At 39.9% G+C, this 20,454-nt stretch overlaps 1 protein-coding gene across 2 annotated transcripts in view; it reads right to left on the bottom strand.

Moving 5' to 3' along the window:
* Positions 1–20,454, bottom strand: part of ULK4 (unc-51 like kinase 4) — a 628,848-nt gene that overhangs the window by 409,252 nt on the left and 199,142 nt on the right. For both annotated transcript variants that reach the window (XM_032312841.1, XM_032312747.1), the window contains exons 23-25: positions 6,996–7,129; positions 5,254–5,375; positions 5,044–5,100 (exon numbers count right to left, since the gene is read on the bottom strand). In XM_032312841.1, the coding sequence (XP_032168732.1) occupies positions 5,044–5,100; positions 5,254–5,375; positions 6,996–7,129 (313 nt within the window). The remainder of the gene's footprint in view (positions 1–5,043; positions 5,101–5,253; positions 5,376–6,995; positions 7,130–20,454) is intronic.

Here is a 20,454-nt window from a genome sequence, read left to right on the forward strand (position 1 = left end):
TTTCTCAGAGTCCATAGTCTCTCCTGATTCACCTCCCCTTCCAATTTACCCCAACTCCCTTCTCCTCTCTAACTCCCCATGTCCTCCATGATATTTGTTATGCTCCACAAATAAGTGAAACCATATGATAACTGACTCTCTCTGCTTGACTTATTTCACTCAGCATAATCTCTTCCAGTCCCATCCATGTTGCTACAAAAGCTGGGTATTCATCCTTTCTGATGGAGGCATAATACTCCATAGTATATATGGACCACATCTTCCTTATCCATTCATCCGTTGAAGGGCATCTTGGTTCTTTCCATAGTTTGGCGACCGTGGCCATTGCTGCTATAAACATTGGGGTACAGATGGCCCTTCTTTTCACGACATCTGTATCTTTGGGGTAAATACCCAGGAGTGCTTCCAGCTTAATTTTTAAAAATTCCTCCTGAATGTTTCATTGATTTACCAATTTTAATACATTTGATACATTTATACATTAATACATTTGATACATTAATACATTTGATACATTTCTTCTTCTAGTACGCATGAAGGTGTGTAAATTAGGAAAATACGCTAGATGGGCCAGTGTACAGAGAGAGGGCTCACTTGAGATGAACAGTCATGAATTTAAAGTGAGACCAGTTACAAAAAAATAAAGAAAAAAAATAAAGTGAGACCAGTTACTTCATTGAGTTTTTTTCTAGCCATATTAGCCACTCAAAGCAGGAGGTGGAGAATTACATAGAACCAGAGCTAGGGTCTGCCAGAGGAAGACACTGGAGGAAGAAAGCAAAGGGAATTACAGGTTTGTGTAAGGCAATAATGCGGACTGAACAAGGGACTTGAAGCTGGGTGAAGAGAAAACTGACATTGTTATCCCTTGGCAGGATAGGATGGTAAGTGGAAAGTGCTAAGACCAATTTAAGTCTCAGAGTAATCAAAGAGCTGTTGGGCATGGGGAGCAGAGGAAATGAGGTGAGAATCAGGGGTGGTGGCCAGACAATTTGGTCCTGGAAATGTCATGGGTGCAGGTAGCTGAGAGAAGGAAGACAAACTCCTGAGGGAAGAGGTGGTGGAGAGGCTGAGAGGCTGAGGTGTTGAAGGATGGTCCAAGTGAGGTTTGGTTTTCCAAGAACATGGACAGATGCAGCATGGAGACACTAGCAGTGAGCTCAATGCTGGAAGATTCTGAGGCATGAGGGGCAATGATCCAGGAATCCGTATGAGCACAAAACCACCTTCTGAGGACACAAGGTTCAAAGCTGGGAGTTTTCGCAGAGGAGCAGAGAGGATAGATACCTGTCCCACAGCCAGGCTCCCTGCATGGAGGAATGGGGACCCAAAAATGGTACCATCTAGAAGGAAAAGCAGCACCTTGAGGGCAGGCCAGTGCTCTGCAGTGTGATTCAGTACTTCAAAGAAGCTGGGAATGAACTCCTGCAGCAAACTATGTATATAAATTAACTTGCGGTTCATAAAAGGCGGGGGGGTCATAATAGGACATCTGTGTGGCAGTGACCAAGTAAGTGGCACCATATTTTTAAAAATGTAAGAGTGTACTCTCTCTGCTCTATCTACTGCAGCTGAGGTCATACCTACCAACAAACCAGCATTCACTTAAAATAAAAATCTGCAGAAGGCAGGAAGTAGATCTCTTTTCAAATAATTATCTCAATGTTCAGGATAAGTAAAGATTTACTAATAAAGGAGATTATAATTATACTTTTCTATAAAAATTTTACCAGAATAATTTTATCATTTCATGTATTTGAAAATTAGAATTGTGTGGTCTTTTTTAGGGGAAAATGATAGCCACCACACTGCTATTGTTGCACTTCATGAGGCCAAGGACCTTAAAAAAAAAAAAAAAAAAAAGGAAAGAAAAACTCAACAAAATCCTCTTCCTCAGCTCATTAATCACGAGCATTTTCCAAAGGACACAAGAAACACAGTGAACATTAGGTTAATACACATCATGAGTTCCCGAGCGCATTTCCTTAATGTCATTGCTTCCTATTTCCCAGCCCAGTTCAATGGAGGCCCCACAGAACTATGGTATTCACCAGAGAATCTCCCCACAGCACTTCCCCAGAGGCTCACATTATCCCTAGATACTTTTTTTTTTTTAAACTGGAGAGAAATGCGGGTATGATGACATACCGCTTCTGTTAATCAGAAGGGAAAATAGCAATTACCAGCTATGTAGTCCTCTTTTGTCTGGACCCTTTGAAAGCTTAATAATGGTTTAAAGGTGCCCTGCTAAATTGTTTCCAAATACTCACCCCTTTAAAACATAAGACGACCAAAACTTCACTTTAGTTAGGAAAAATATGTTTATAAAATGTTAATTGCTATACTCATATGTTCATACGTAAGAAGTCCTGAATTTTCCTACCCTCCCCCAAAAATAAATAAATAAAAGAGGTCTATGGGTCAAACAGGCAAACCATGCCTGGTGCCAGCATGAGAAGTGAGACCAACAGGAAACACAACGCCACCGCTCCCTGAAGCCCACCCAGCTCCTTCAGGACCCTTCTCACGAGTGGCCATCACACCAGCCTGACTGCTGTCTCCACAGCTGTGAAAGGCAGGCCAGCAGCTCCTGGACAGCTGCTTTAGAGGAAGCCCAGAAAGCTCTGGAGAGCAACATGCTGCCACTGGATATAGCTACTGAAGAAGAACCAGGCTAGAGTAGCTCAAATGAAGGTAAACTAAGCTATTCCACCAGATATATTTTGAAAAAAATACTAAAAATAATATTTAACTCCAGATAGAACAATAAGGCTTTCAAAGCACAGTACTAAATACACACACCAGAATGACCCCCTCAGGCCACCAGAACAGAAGGTGCCCCGCGCTCTGGACAGTTTCTACAGGACTGCTACATACAGCTGTGCAGCCCACTTCTCTACACACACACACACGCATGCGCGCGCATACACATGCACACAAAACCAACAAACAAAACCTCTTCCCAAAAAAGAGGAAACCTTTACCAAAATAAAATTTAAAAGAATTATTTCAAAGCTCAAAACTCAAGAGGCTTTAATATGCTAATCTGCGCTGTGAATTTCTGTGAAGCTGAAGGATGTTGGATGAATTGACTTCGTCTGGTGGCATCAGTAGGGCATAGTGACTTCAATAATACCTTTGGCACCCTCTGAATAGATTATGAATAAGTTCGCAGAAGTAACAACCAATTCTCAATAGTTCATAATAAATGCATAAGAACTCTGTAGGTAAGTAAATCTAGGTCCTTCATTTTAGTCAATACCTCTTCCCTTTACTAATTTTTCATCAAAGCCATCCACACTGAGTAGAAGAATGAACACGCAACTAAGGCCAAATAACATATGAGATGAGGAAAATGATGAAAAAATTCTGGGACTGGTCATGATCCAAACTAGGAAAACATCATGGAGAAAGCCAAAAGATCTTTTCCATTTTACTTGCCTAAACTCCCTCTACCTGAGTGACATTATCGGGGGGGGGGGGGGGGGGGGGGGGGGGGGAACAAGGCTAAAGATTTTTCCAATATCCTAACTACCTTTCAACCAAGAATTTTCCATTCCCTAAAAGGGCCTATATTAAGAGGACCCTGCAGACTACCTCCTAATCCACACAGAGTTCACCCATCCTTGGGAGAAGATAAGGAGGCCCCTCCTTGGTGAGCCCTCCTCCCTTGTCTGGAGCATAGCATTAGATGGAGCAGATGTGTTCTCCCCAAAACACACACACAATAATTCCTGAAGTTCATAAAGACTTTTTTTGTTGGAGACACTTGCCAGTTCCTTGAAAACCTAAACTGTAGTCAGTTAATGTACACAGAGAAAAGCACTCCACAGGAGAAAAAAATAAGAGAGCAAACAAACAAGGACAATTATTGGCCTCCCAAATAAACATCATGTCAAAAGATTCCAAGATGCCTACAAGGGCAAAACTACCATTTCCAGGCAACAATAGCTCAGTGTAAAAGGATCAGGGAATTACGGCATGCCAAAGTGATACCTATATAGTACTTAAAAACAGATTAAAAGGCAAATTAAAGAAGGTAGCAAAGGAAAATTCTAATAATTTGCAAATCCATGAATGTACAACAACAAAATTACATACTTTGCAAAATTTGGGATTCAAGGCACTTAAGATAATAAAGATTTGAAGTTAGGTACAAAAGGACCCTAACTACATTGCTTGAACACACTTCTTAAAAAAATCAGTGATCTCCACTCAACTTCAAAACTTCATTATTTTATACTATGATGAACCTTATAGAAAACTACACTCCCACTTGCAAAGGACAGTCATTTTTTTGTATTCCAAACTTGGGATAATATAGAGATGTTTACTTCATTTTAACTAGAAACCCCTATGGCGTTTTGAAAATCTCAACTGAGTGTTTGTTATTAATATCAAAGTAAGACTGGAGATGGCATGTGACAAATATCGCAGCTTCCCCTTTGTGTAGGTCCCCATTTTATCAACAATATATAACTATTCCAGTCTAGAAAAAAAGATAATATGATTCATGAGCCACAACCTGAACAAAAAGACTATTTTTTGTCAACAAAAATGAAGTGAAAGCAGGACAATGATTTGCGTTTCATTGTTACCCATCTCATCAAAATTAAAGAAAAAGTTAAATTGAGCTTAATGTAGAGAAATGCCATCATAAAAAGAGACACTGCACGTAACTGGACAACATAAGCCAAAGTAAATAATGATGATAACATATTCCCAGCATTCTATTCTCTCCAGGTTGACTATTTTAAATTTTTTCACAACGTTTAATACCAAAATCTATGAAGTGTTTTCTATGGACTTATTTGCCCTACTTGGGTGGTATCTGAACAAAATACATTATCAGGAGAGAATGTATTTTTCTCCAAATGTCAAATTTTATTACAGTCAACAGATAAAAATATAAAAAGGTCACATCCCTAGAGTCAAATAAATACCACAAGGATTTTAAAATTACTTCATTCTGACACCAAATTCCACAGACAGTAAAGACAGCCACATTTTTATTAGGAACGTTAAAAATTCAGTGTTACTCACAAGAATAGTTCCATAACTGAAAAGGAATTCTTCTGTTACAACTTGAGGTCGAAATACCTGTGTGATAAGAGTTTCCACAGATTAAATCCTGAAAGCCACGTGTAAGAAAACAAAATAAAAATGTTCTGTCTGAGTTGCAGTCTCTAAGACTCAGTTTAACCAAAAAGGGAGTCACTTTTACATTATTTTTTTTTGCTAATAAGATAGTACCTGAGAAGTTACGAGGTGAAGCACGATAGGCATCAGGGGTAGACACAGCTTCAGCTGCTTCGCTTGGACTGTTGATGGGTGTTTGCGGCCAGAAACATTAGCCAAGGCATTAAGAATGTCACCTGCAAAGCACATCCCAGAGCACACACGAAGGTTACAGACCGCAAATACTTCAGGACCACCAGTCACTGCTTGAACACTCATGGGGCTGCTGTGATAATTACTTTCAAAATAAAAGAAGTGGGTAGGAGCTGTGTTATTTTATTCACAAATATTGAGATTATAATAGAAAGCTGTGGCCTCTGGGGACAGAATGGATATAAGTTTGATCTTTCATTGAGCAATTTTAAACAGAGTTTATAGTAGTGGTTTTCAACATGGTGATTATTCTTTGTTTTTTTGGTCTTTTCCAAATTTTAACCACAAGCACTTTTCACTTCTGTAAACAGAAAAAATTTATTTAAAAAATTAAAAATGAATCTTGGAACACTGAAAAAAAAATAATAATAATAAAATAAAAATTAAAAATGGGGGCTCCTGGGTGGCTCAGTCATTTAAGCACCCAACTCTCGATCTCAGCTCAGGTCTTGATCTCAGAGTCATGAGTTCAAGTCCCATGTTGGGTTCCATGCCCAGCCTACTTAAAAAATATGTAAGTGAACAGATTATAGACTGCAATTTTTAAATAACAGAATAGGATAGAAGAAAAAGGATCAATTCCTAAAACTTCCTATTGGATGATAACTCCAATCATAAATAAAACTTGTATTATGGACATCTGAATCTTAGCATCACATCCTAAAACAGGATGAATCTGGCACTAAGAAACTCAACTACCAACTGAACAGACTGTACTCTTCAGGTTGAAATCTTATAAAAGGTTACAATCCCCCCCCAAAAAATTTGAAATGTTCCATTTTCAGTCATTAACAGGCAAAAAAAAAAAAAAAAAGCCTCTCAAAGTATAAGTAAGGACCAAAAGGATACCATCAATCAGCCATGAAGATATTTTCATTATTCTGATTTAATACTCAACACTTCTGAGTCAAAGTATATTTTACCATAAGAGACTGGAACAAATTTCACATTTTAAACATTTCTGGTTTACAGCTACATCTGCTGGAAAAGCATGGAATGGGATTTAAATAAAATGTATGCATTCCTTAGATTATTTTAGTTTCTCCAAATAACAATGAATAAGAGATTAACTGGGATAGACATCTTTTGCAAATCCTTATGTGATATGTTTATTTAAATTTCTTCAAACTCCAGAAGTTTCTAAACTTTGAACTTCAAAATTAAAATTCTTTAATATCTATACATTAATGCCTACGCATTTTAAAATTCTTTTGACAGTAAATAAATGTGTGGCTGTAACCTGAATGAAAATTTTTTCTTCAGAATTAGGCAGAGAGAAATCTCGAGAAAGCCTAAGTTCAATTTTAAGCTCTTAAGATGCTTTCCTTGTGTTGGTTTTTCCAAAATTGCTCATTCACCACAGAGAACACCTCAGTGCGACCTTTAGCCTGCTCATTGCCTCCGTCATGTCACTGATTCAAAATAACTATAAAACAGATAAAGCAAATCTTGAATTGAAATCTTGAAACGACACAACCAAGAAAAGATGTCACTGTACTCGCCTGTGATAAGCGAGAGGCAAGACTAAAAAAGAGGCACAACCAAAAAGCCCAAGCACAGAAAGGCAGTCAGCATCGGGCCTGCGGAGGAGCCCCCGATTTTACCCAGGATCCGTGGCAGTTCCTGCACGATGTGATGGATGAGAAGGTCCAGGCATCTGGACAGGTATTCATTGCTGCTTTCCTGCTCCTTGCCTGGAGTGGTCTTTCTGCTGTCTCTCTCGATGTACATCACCAGCCTACATACAGGAAAGTGCAAAAGATTACCTCTCATGATAGAACAGTTGATAGCATCTGTCTGAAAATGCCGCCAAGGCAAGTGTTTCCAGGGGGCACAGTCCCAATCATGCTGACATTTGGATTTGTAGCAATTTGTCAGGCACAGTCTATTTTTGCCTTAGAAAAATCGAAATGTTTATGCAGTAAGAAAATAAGGCAACTTAGAATGTATCTGCCAACATATTACAAAATAATGCCCTGATTTCATTTAGCCTTGGCCCAGGAAAAGAAACCGCATTTTTCAGATGACAGATGAAAGGCAGAAAAAGGCGTCTGGGCAGAAGAGCGCTCTTGGAGTTTCAAAGATTCAAAGTGGAACCACAAGTTGTCTGCACTTCTGTTGGTCATCAGTACTAAATTTGCTTGGAACCTCAGACAAGTCCCATGAATTCCAGCTCCTTCACTAATTGTGTACATAAATCCAAAGAAAGAGTTTCATTTCAACATTGGATGATACGGATAACAGATACTATATCAAAACATCTGCATTTCACATGTTCCTTTTCCCCTAGTTTTATGATCTCTGTCCTTTAACAAACATAGGACTTCTTCAACCCACTGGCATTAAGCACATCAATCTCTGACCAAGTGTGCCCAGCCCAGACCCAAGGAACATACCGGGCCATTACTCTAGACACTGAGGGTAAGGTTGAAAACTTTTAGGCTCATGTTTCATCCCCTCAGCTGAACCCACCAGGCACATTCCCAAATGCCCACTCCTCTTGTTTCTTGAGTGGGCAGTGAGTTCACTGATTTTGTTGCATGAAAGCTCCTTTATATTCCCCATGCCATCATCCCTTGTTCTCACTCATATCACCCAATTTTTACTTCCCAGAGAGAACTTCTTGTCAACTGGAAAGAGGGGGGCTTGTAAATAACACATATAGATATAAAGAATATATACACATATAGATATAAAGAATACTGAAATCGTAATGCTTAGCATTCATGTAGCTCTCTTCGTAGATCTGGTCAGGCTTTTTACCATTTTTGCTCACTATTACTTGGAACTCTACGTGAACACACGCGGGCAACACTGAATCAAAAGTCTGTTTCCATCAGCCAGTTAGTATCCTCTGCTCAAGTTACTGATAACAGTGCTGGCCACACTCTAACAAGCACATGGCATTCATTAAATTCAGGGGAAACACTCATGAATCACCAGCAGTGTATCACTACTACTTAAAGAATTCACAGGACAAAACTTTCTGATGACAAGTAAACCACAGAAATGAGACCCTGAGACTTCATAATAAATGGACTCTAAGAGCTTCAGGAGATGTGATACAGTGCACGGGGACAGCTTTCTCAGCCAGCCAGCCTGGAGCTTCCAAAACACATGCCACCACACACTGTTGTTATGGCCGGAAGCTTCTGAGACAAGAGCAGCAATTTTAAGAATCTCTTGATTAGTTGGCACTTTTCCCTCAGCCCAACCCAAGGAGAGGGACCTGAAAATACCAAGGAGGGGGAAAACTAATCTTCCTTTTCTGCTCCCCAAAAGGGGTTGCCTGACATCTCCCTGCCCAGCCTTAGCCATCTGCCCAACAGCTTTTCTGAAGTGAAAGAATACTTTGTCTCCTCCAAGATGAGTATTTCAAACACACCCCCTAACCATAATCTGCTCTTGATCCTACTTGCACACTCTTCTACTGTGACCAATCCTCAATTTCAGGAAACTTCTCCTAATTGAATCCATGATGTTTTCTCCCAATCCACCAAGACTTCTCTTTACTTACTTCCTGCTTCGATTATATCCCATTATCTATCATTTCGATACCCTCTTATCCCCTGTCTTTTCTGTGGGCCCATCTAGCCAAACATACTCTGGATGAGACCAAAGATCAGCTTTCTGGATGCCTGCAAAGAAGGCTGCTGAAGCTCAACTCCACCATAAATGCGTGACACCACTACTGAATGGCCCAGAGCAGTAGCAGCAATCTGAATATCTCATTGGTCAATGTATGTCAGTCTATTTTCAAATTGTTCTTCTCTTCAAACCCCTAAGGGTCCACCCTCTCATCAGACTCTCACTGAGTGATTCTAACTATTGTACAGAGAAAACAGAAAGCGTCATGAAGGAACTGTCCTTCCTAAGTCTCAACATGCGCACCTCCTGTGAATCACATCCTAGCCACATTTCCTCCCATCTCAACAGAGGACCTATCTCTCCTTTGCTCTGTGCTTTAGCTCTCATTCTCCCCTACCTTCTCAGAACCTTAAAACTGCCAATTACTCATTTTCCCTTTTATATATTTACTTTCGGCCACTTAACAACATAATTTTCATAATTCTTCTAAAAACTTCCTCATTGCTTCTCTCAGTCCCTTCTCGTCAAACCTCTTAAAACAGAAATCTATACCTAGCACCTCCACAGTTCCTCCTACATGTTCCTCAACCCACCTCAGTGTCACTCACGGTCATCACTCACTTGAAGGTCACTGACATCAAATCAAGTGGGCACGTGTCAGCAGTGTTCAACACTGTTGTCACCCCTCCTACTCCTCTATATACCATAACACCATACCTTTCTAGTGTTCTTTTCCAGTTTCTTCAGTTGGTCCTTCTCTGTGTCTTTTGTTGATTCGTGCTTCTAAATGCTCAAGTTTATCAAGACTCAGTTCTAGATCTACTGCTCTTTTCCTACTACCATTTGACCCAGGCAATCTCATCTCCATCAATGATTTGAATTCCACATATACACCTGAATATACTCCAATTCCAGAGCTGCAGCCCAAACCTGGTCTCTATATTCCACTGCTGATTTGACTTCTGCTTTTCTTGGTCTCAAAGGCATTTCAAAATCTACATATCCCAGGTAAACATGATTATCATCCCAACCAACCTGTGGTCTTCAGAATATAATGTCCCATTGCAAGACATCACTCTCTACCCTATTAATACAAACCAGAAGCCTAAGAGTCATCCTTATCACCTCCTTTACTCTTACTTCCTACAGCACATCAATCATTAAATGTTTCCCAAACCCTTACACTTTTTCGCTCCCAATCAAATGCAAGCTTCCATATTACCTTCTTCCAGACAACTACAATAACCTCCTAGCTGGTGTATGTCCTTCTACTCTGTCATTTTAACCCTTACACACCCTACATCTATGTGGATCTTGTCCACCAGGTTCCTCCTGTTCTTAAAACCTTTCAGTGGAATCCCACTATCCTTAACATGGGAATACTTTTTTTTTTTTTTTAAGATTTATTTATTTGACAGAGATCACAAGTAGGCAGAGAGGCAAGCTCTCTACTGAGCAGAGAGCCCAATGCAGGGCTCAATCCCAGGACCCTGGGATCATGACCTGAGCCAAAGGCAGAGGCTTTAACCCACTGAGCCACCCAGGCACCCCAACATGGGAGTTCTTAAAACTCCCTATCATGACCTGCAATGCCTATAGGGTCTGGCCCCCAACTGCATTTCCAGCTTTGGTTTGCATTCTTTTCCTCTGGTTACACTGTTCTTCCAGCCCCTCTCACCTTCCCCAGCAACAAGGTATTGCCTCTCTGCCTGCATGAATCTTCTTTTCCCTCCTGGCCAGTGAGATTTTATGATTTTCATACATTTTATAATGTATTTTTTATACCTTTTATGATGTATTTTTGATTATCTGATAGTTTGCATCCCAGGAAATTTAAAAATACCATAGGGCAAGAACCATATCTGATTTTGTTCACCCCATCTTTCTACTTCTGAGTACAGTTCCTGACATGAAATAAGTGCCTGATAAATATTAGCTGACTAGACACATATTGCTATTGAAACTGCCCTAAGACTTTACCTAGTTCTCTGAAGCAATTCCTTGGTCCTTACTTTTTCCAAGGTCTTTTTCTTAACTCTACTGTTTGATGTGTTTGGCATTTATAGAGCTATATAAGGAAGGGAGGGAGGGAAGGAGGGAGGAAGGGAAAGATAAGGGAGGGGAGGGGAGAGAGAAATAAGGAAGGAAGGAATAAAATTTCTAAGAAAAGCTTTTTCTAAGAAAGAGATACCATAAGTAAAATCAAAAAACAAATGGAGGAAAAATATTTCCTCCATTTGGTTCATCAAGTGATGAATAGATAAAGATGATGTGGTATACAAATACAATGGAGTATTATGCAGCATGTCAAAGGAAATTCTGCCATTTGAGACAACATGGATGGATTTTAAGGGCACTGTGCTAAGTCAAGCAAGCCAAGAAGTGAAATACTACATGGTAGCATTTTTGTGTGGAATCTAGAAAGAAAGAGAGAGAGAGAGAGAGAGGAAGGAAGGAAGGAAAAGAAAAGTCAAACTCATAGAAACTGAGAGTAAAATAGTAGTTGCCAGATGCTGAGGGTGGGAGAATAAAGACAGGTAGATAAAATGGTTCAACTTTCCGTGATAGGAGCAATAAGGTCAGAGGATCTAATGTAAAACATAGTGACTTCTTAATTTTGGCCATTCTAACTGGTGGTATCTCAATGTGGTTTTGATTTGAATCTCCCTGATGGCTAATGATGATGAACATTTTTTCATGTGTCTGTTAGCCATCTGTATGTCTTCTTTGGAGAAGCGTTTGTTCATGTCTTCTGGCCATTTTTTGACATGATTATCTGTTTTTTGGGGTGTTGAGTTTGAGGAGTTCTTTATAGATCTTGGATATCAGCCTTTTGTCTGTAGTGTCATTTGTGAATATCTTCTCCCATTCTGTGGGTTGCCTCTTTGTTTTGTAAACTGTTTCCTTTGCTGTGCAGAAGCTTTCAATCTTGATGAAGTCCCAAAAGTTCATTTTTACTTTTGTTTCCTTTGCCTTTGGAGACATATCTTGAAAAAAATTGCTGTAGCTGATGTTGAAAAGGTTACTACTTATGTTCTCCTCTAGGATTTTGATAGATTCCTGCCTCATGTTGAGGTTTTTTTAACGATTTCGATTTGTCCAATTTTCCCAGCACTATTTATTGAAGAGACTGTCTTTTTTCCACTGTATACGTATTTCTGCTTTGTTGAAGATTATTTGGCCATACAGTCGTGGGTCCATATCTGGGCTCTCTAAACAACAAGTGTTGGAAAAGATGTGGGGAAACGGGAACCCTAGTACACTGTTGGTGGGAATGCAAGCTGGTGCAGCCACTTTGGAAACAGTGTGGAGATTCCTTAAGGAATTAAAAGTAGAGCTACCCTATAACCCTGCAATTGCACTACTGGGTATTTACCCCAAAGATACAGATGTAGTGAAAAGAAGGGCCATCTGTACCCCAGTGTTCACAGCAGCAATGGCCACAGTCGCCAAACTGTGGAAAGAGCCAAGATGCCCTTCAATAGAAAAATGGATAAAGAAGATATGGTCCATATGTACAATGGAGTACTATGCCTGCATCAGGAAGATTAATACCCAACTTTCGTATCAACATGGATAGGACTGGAGTGAAGTCAAGCAGAGAGAGTCAAGTATCATATGGTTTCACTTGCTTGTGGAGCATAAGGAATAACACGGGAAACATTGGGAGAAGGAGAGGAGAAGGGAGCTGGGTGAAATCAGAGGGGGAGACAAAGCATGAGAGACTGAGGACTCTGAGAAACAAACTGAGGGTTTTGGCGGGGAGGGAGTTGTGGGGTTGGGTGAGCCTGGTGGTGCATATTAAGAAGGGCCCATATTGCTTGGAGCACTGGGTGTGGTGCATAAACAATGACTATTGGAACACTGAAAAAATAAAATAAAGCTAAAAAAAATGGTAACTATGGTGTAGAACACTTTATTGTAATAACTGAAATTTACTAAGAAAGTAGAACTTAAATGCTCTCAAAAGAAAAATAAAGATAAATCTGTAAGTGGTGAAGGTATTAATTAGCTATCTGGGGGAGTCCTTTCATAATGTATCAAATCACCACAATCTACTCTTTAAACATCTTACAATTTTATATGTCAATTATACCTCAATAAAGCTGAATCTTTTTAAAAAAGACAAACTGGGGGCGCCTGGGTGGCTCAGTGGGTTAAGCCCCTGCCTTCGGCTCAGGTAATGATCCCAGGGTCCTGGGATCGAGTCCCGCATCGGGCTCTCTGCTCACCAGGGGGCCTGCATCCCGCTCTCTCTCTCTGCCTGCCTCTCTGCCTACTTGTGATCTCTCTCTCTCTCAAATAAATAAATAAAATCTTAAAAAAAAAAAAAAAAGACAAACTGTAGGAAAATATTTTCAATTCACACCACAAAAGACGGTATGTACACACAGACACATATACACACTTATGTATATGTGTGTATATATGGGAGGCATATGTATATATGCCTCCCAGATATCAATTAGAATAAAAATAAGAAGCCAAGAAAAAATATGAAGGACAGGAAAAGGCAATATACAGAGAAGATAATATAAATGGCCCAAGCAAGAAGATGCTCCACTTTGCCCATAATAAGAGAAATGTATGTTGGCCCTTGAATAATGTGGGGGTTGAGGGTACTGAGCTCTCCACACAGTTCAAAGTCCACATATAACTTTTGACCCCCTCAACTGAAAAAAACCTAACTACCAATACAGGAACCACAATAGAGCACTTTTTACTGTGATAACACAATTTCCTACAGAGATGAACTGCTGCTCAAGCCCAGACAACTAGTGTCACATGATGTTTTAAGCAGATACTCCCAACACTTGAGCTCACTGCAACTGCACCACGAAGTAGCTATAAAATTCTTATAGTAATACAGTATGTGCTACAGTGAGTTTTATGTAGCTATGATTTAATACTGCATCTTTACATTTGTTTATTATCTCTCTCAACTACAAATGGCACCCTGTATAGTATTATGCTTGAACTGTGATCAATTTTAACATTTTTTAAGATTTATCTACTTATTTTAGAGAGAGTGAGAGACTGCACATGAGTCGGGGGGGGGGCAGGGAAGGGTGAAGTCGACTCCCCGCTGAGCATGCATCTCTATGCAGGGCTCAATCCCAGGACCTCAAAATCAAAACCTAAGCCAAAACCAAGAGTCAGACACTTAACTGACTGAGCCATCCAGGCGCCCCGAGTTTTAACTTTTTATAATAGATTTATATGTATTTTATGACAGTAAATGATAAGATAGACTAGTATCTATATATATTTTGTGCATTCATGACATACCCAACTTTTTCTTAATTTTTTCAATATTTCTAGGCTATACACTTCATCTGTAAGCTTTTTTCAAATTGTCACAAATCTCAAAAAAATTTTCCAAGGTATTTATTGAAAAAAAAATCTGTATAAATGTGGACCCATACAGTTCAAACCCATATTGGTCAAGGGTCAACAGTATATTAAAATAACTGTATAGCCTTCAAATGGCCAAATGCAGAAAGTTTGATAGCAAAGACTGCCATCAAGACTCGGGATGATACCAACATCCCTGTACTGCTGGTGGAAGTATAACTTGGCACAAATCCCAGAGACAGCGGATGGGCAGTTATCTTCAAAATTTTTTTTAAAAGTCTAGCAAATCTACCTCTAGGAAGAAATTATTCTGTATATAATAGTATACCTGCAACACATTCATATTTTTCTGCTTATAACAGTAAGAAACTAAGGAGGAACATGCCCAGCAAAAGAGGGATGGTTAAATAAAATATGGTCCATCATTACACTGTAACTATTAAAAAAAAGAAAAAAGGAAACTCTCTATATACTATAGGGAAAGAATGATGTATAAGAGACATTGTTAAGTAAAACAGGAAAAGTTCAAAACAGTATTTTTTGTGTGTGTAAACAGACAAATAGGATCTATACTCACATTTCCTTGGACAAAAAATTCTCTGGAAGTATACACAAGCCAAAATGAACTAATAACAATGCTTAGTATTGCATGATGGTGCTCTGGGGCCTCGGAACCAGAGGTGGAATATATTTCTCACTTCTGAATTTTCTTTGATTTTTGAACAATGAATACAAGTTATCTACTCAAAACATGGAATAATATCATTGTCCTACAGAGTCCATTTTTTTAAGTCACAGGAATGAAAGGCACAGCATAGGAAATATAGCCACTGGTACTGTAAAAGCGTTGTATGGGGACTGATGGGAGCTACACTTGCAGTGGACACAGGACCATGAACAGAGTTACGGAATCACTCTGTTGTACATCTCAAAGAAATGTAACACCGTGTGTCAGCTGTTCTCAAAAAAAAGAGAGAAAAGAAAAGATACTGTTTCGGTGATATAATGCTCAATAACACATGAGATGCTACGAAATGTTAAGTGCTGAGTGCAGGCAAAAAGACTATCCCTCTCTGTAAGATCTATGGAGTTATGCTTTCTCACAGTGCCAAGTATCAGGATGACTTTCAAAAAGTAGTAAGCCAATGACAGTACCACAGCACTGCCTCCAAAAGTTTATTATGGTCCGTGGCCCATTAAGATGTCTGATGTTTTTTCTCCTTTCCTTCAGCAGGGTCACTTCATCCAACAATACTAAGATGGAGCGGCCGACCAAACGTGTATGTAATTCCCTGCAGCACTCTGTAAAACTGTGATCCTGCACAAATTCTGTTACCTCTTAAAAGCTTAAGTTTTCCAATTATAAATGAGATAATAATGCCCACATTGTAGGATACCGCTGTAACAATTCAATGAGCTAGTAGCCTGGGGAAGGACACACAGTCAATTCTCAAAAAATGGTAGCTAGTACTGTTAATTATTGTTATTACTTTTTTAAAGATTTTATTTCTTTATTTGACAGAAAGAAATCACAAGTAGGCAGAGAGGCAGGCAAAGAGAGAGAGGAGGAGGCAGGCTCCCTGCTGAGCAGAGAACCCGATGCAGGACTCAACCCCAGGACCCTGAGATCATGCATGACCTGAGCTGAAGGCAGAGGCTTTAACCCATTGAGCCACCCAGGTGCCCCAATAATTGTCATTATTAATATTAATAATTACTATTACCTCTACCACCAAACTCAATAAACTGCTTTCTTGAAAGATCCCAGAGGGCAAATTACTCCTCATCCTACTCTCTTACTCACAGATCATCATACTTGAAAATCGTGCCTCTGGTTTCCCCTTTGAGCCCTGCCTCAAGTGATTACAGTAAGAGGGAGTATGCTGTCTTTCAGGAGGTGGTGTGGAAATACAGGTCATAAAAACTTTACTATTCCTGGGGGAGGAGTCAAGATGGCAGAGAAGTAGCAGGCTGAGACTACTTCAACTAGCAGGAGATCAGCTAGATAGCTTATCTAAAGATTGCAAACACCTAAAAATCCATCGGCAGATCGAAGAGAAGAAGAATAGCAATTCTAGAAACAGAAAAACACCACTTTTTGAAAGGTAAGGCTGGCGGAGAAGTGAATCCAAAGTGACGGGAAGATAGACCCGGCGGGGAGGGGCCGCCTTCCGGCAAGCGGCTGAGCAACAGACCACAAAATCAGGACTTTTAAAAGTCTGTTCCACTGAGGGACATCGCTCCAGAAGCTAAACCGAGGCGAAGCCCCACGCGGTCAGTGTGGCCTCAGGTCCCGCAGGGTCACAGAAGGATCGGGGGTGTCTGAGTGTCACAGAGCTTGCGGGTATTGGAACAGGAAAGCCGGCTACAGAGACAGAGCCGACAGTAAGATCACAGCTCGGGGTTACCTTGAACCGGCCCCAGTCTCCGTGAGCTCGGAGCGTGGCCGGAGGTCAGGCAGACGGGAGTTACTGGGAGCTGTTCTCTGAGGGCACACTGAGGAGTGGGGCACCGGGCTCTCGGCTCCTCTGGGCCGGAGACCAGGAGGCTGCCATTTGTATTCCCATCCTCCGGAACTCTATGGAAAGCGCTCAGGGAACAAAAGCTCCTAAAAGCAAACCCAAGCGGATTACTCAGCCCGGCCCCTGGTAAGGGCGGTGCAATTCTGCCTGGGGCAAAGACACTTGAGAATCACTACACCAGGCCCCTCCCCCAGAAGATCAACAAGAAATCCAGCCAAGACCAAGTTCACCTACCAAGGAGTGCAGTTTCAACAGCAAGGAGAGCAGCAGAATTCTAGAGGAGGAGAAAGCAAAGCACAGAACTCATGGCTTTCTCCCTGTATTTTTCAGTCTTGCAGTTAATTTAATTTTTTTCCTTTTCATTTTTTTTCTCTTCTTCTGCTAAAATTTTTTTTAACTTTTACCCTTTTCTTTTTTAACGTTTTTTAACTAGTTTATCTAAGATATATATTTTTTCTTTTTTATACATTTTTATTCGTTTTCTTTAATTCTTTTTTTTTTCTTTCTTTCTTTTTGAACCTCTTTTTATCCCCCTTCTCCCCCCTCACAATTTGGGATCTCTTCTGATTTGGTTAAAGCATATTTTCCTGGGGTTGTTGCCACCCTTTCAGTATTTTACTTACTCCTTCATATACTCTTATCTGGACAAAATGACAAGGCGGAAAAATTCACCACAAAATAAAGAACAAGAGGCAGTACTGAAGGCTAGGGACCTAATCAATACAGACATTGGTAATATGTCAGATCTAGAGTTCAGAATGACAATTCTCAAGGTTCTAGCTGGGCTCGAAAAAGGCATGGAAGATATTGGAGAAACCCTCTTGGGAGATATAAAACCTCTTTCTGGAGAAATAAAAGAACTACAATCTAACCAAGTTGAAATCAAAAAAGCTATTAATGAGGTGCAATCAAAAATGGAGGCTCTCACTGCTAGGATAAATGAGGCAGAAGAAAGAATTAGTGATATAGAACACCAAATGACAGAGAATGAAGAAGCTGAGCAAAAGAGGGACAAACAGCTACTGGACCATGAGGAGATAATTCGAGAGAGAAGTGAAACCATAAGACGAAACAACATTAGAATAATTGGGATTCCAGAAGAAGAAAGAGAGAGGGGAGCAGAAGGTATACTGGAGAGGATTATTGGGGAGAATTTCCCCAATATGGCAAAGGGAACGAGCATCAAAATTCCGAAGGTTCACAGAATGCACCTCAAAATCAATAAGCATAGGCCCACACCCCGTCACCTAATAGTAAAATTTACAAGTCTTATTGACAAAGAGAAAATCCTGAAAGCAGTCTGGGAAAAGAAGTCTGTAATATACAAGGGTAAAAATATTAGATTGGCAGCTGACTTATCCACAGAGACCTGGCAGGCCAGAAAGAGCTGGCATGATATTTTCAGAGCACTAAACGAGAAAAACATGCAGCCAAGAATACTATATCCAGCTAGGCTATCATTGAAAATAGAAGGAGAGATTAAAAGCTTCCAGGACAAACAAAAACTGAAAGAATTTAAAAACACCAAACCAGCTCTACAGGAAATATTGAAAGGGGTCCTCTAAGCAAAGAGAGAGCCTACAAGTGGTAGTTCAGAAAGGAACAGAGACCATATACAGTAACAGTCACCTTACAGGCAATACAGTGGCACTAAATTCATATCTCTCAATAGTTACCCTGAATGTTAATGGGCTAAATGCCCCAATCAAAAGACACAGGGTATCAGAATGGATAAAAAAACAAAACCCATCTATATGTTGCCTACAAGAAACTAATTTTAAGCCCAAAGACACCTCCAGATTTAAAGTGAGGGGGTGGAAAAGAATTTACCATGCTAATGGACATCAGAAGAAAGCAGGAGTGGCAATCCTTATATCATATCAATTAGATTTTAAGCCAAAGACTATAATAAGAGATGAGGAAGGACGCTATATCATACTCAAAGGGTATGTCCAACAAGAAGATCTAACAATTTTAAATATCTATGCCCCCAACGTGAGAGCAGCCAAATATATAAACCAATTAATAACAAAATCAAAGAAACACATAAACAATAATACAATAATAGTAAGGGAAGTTAACACTCCCCTCACTGAAATGGACAGATCATCCAAACAAAAGATCAACAAGGAAATAAAGGCCTTAAACGACACACTGGACCAGATGGACATCACAGATATATTCAGGACATTTCATCCCAAAGCAACAGAATACACATTCTTCTCTAGTGCACATGGAACATTCTCCAGAATAGATCACATCCTCGGTCCTAAATCAGGACTCAACCGGTATCAAAAGATTGGGATCATTCCCTGCATATTTTCAGACCACAATACTCTGAAGCTAGAACTCAACCACAAGAGGAAGTTTGAAAAGAACCCAAATACATGGAGACTAAACAGAATCCTTCTAAAGAATGAATGGGTCAACCGGGAAATTAAAGAAGAATTGAAAAATATCATGGAAACAAATGATAATGAAAACACAACGGTTCAAAATCTGTGGGACACAAACAAAGGCAGTCCTGAGAGGAAAATATATAACGGTACAAGCCTTTCTCAAGAAACAAGAAAGGTCTCAGGTACACAACCTAACCCTACACGTAAAGGAGCTGGAGAATGAACAAGAAAGAAACCCTAAGCCCAGCAGGAGAAGAGAAATCATAAAGATCAGAGCCGAAATCAGTGAAATAGAAACCAAAAACACAATAGACCAAATCAACGAAACTAGGAGCTGGTTCTTTGAGAGAATTAATAAAATTGATAAACCCCTGGCCAGACTTATCAAAAGAAAAGAGAAAGGACCCAAATAAATAAAATCATGAATGAAAGAGGAGAGATCACAACTAACACCAAAGAAATACAAACTATTATAAGAACATACGATGAGTAACTCTACGCCAACAAATTTGACAATCTGGAAGAAATGGATGCATTCCTAGAAATATATAAACTACCACAACTGAACCAGGAAGAAATAGAAAGCCTGAACAGACCCATAACCAGTAAGGAGATTGAAACAGTCATTAAAAATCTCCAAACAGGGACGCCTGGGTAGCTCAGTTGGTTAAGCAGCTGCCTTCGGCTCAGGTCATGATCCCAGCGTTCTGGGATCGAGTCCCACATTGGGCTCCTTGCTCGGCAGGGAGCCTGCTTCTCCCTCTGCCTCTAGCCTGCCACTCTGTCTGCCTGTGCTTGCGCTCTGTATCTCTCTCTCTAACAAATAAATAAAATCTTAAAAAAAAAAAAAAAAAAATCTCCAAACAAACAAAAGCCCAGGGCCAGACAGCTTCCTGAGGGAATTCTACCAAATATTGAAAGGAGAACTGATTCCTATTCTCCTGAAACTGTTCCAAAAAATAGAAATGGAAGGAAAACTTCCAAACTCATTTTATGAGGCCAGCATCACCTTGATCCCAAAACCAGACAAGGATCCCATCAAAAAAGAGAGCTATAGACCAATATCCTTGATGAACACAGATGCGAAAATTCTCACCAAAATACTAGCCAATAGGATTCAACAGTACATTAAAAGGATTATTCACCACGACCAAGTGGGATTTATTCCAGGGCTGCAAGGTTGGTTCAACATCCGCAAA

Source organism: Mustela erminea, chromosome 1 (assembly GCF_009829155.1).
Source record: "Mustela erminea isolate mMusErm1 chromosome 1, mMusErm1.Pri, whole genome shotgun sequence".
Classification (NCBI taxonomy): domain Eukaryota; kingdom Metazoa; phylum Chordata; class Mammalia; order Carnivora; family Mustelidae; genus Mustela; species Mustela erminea.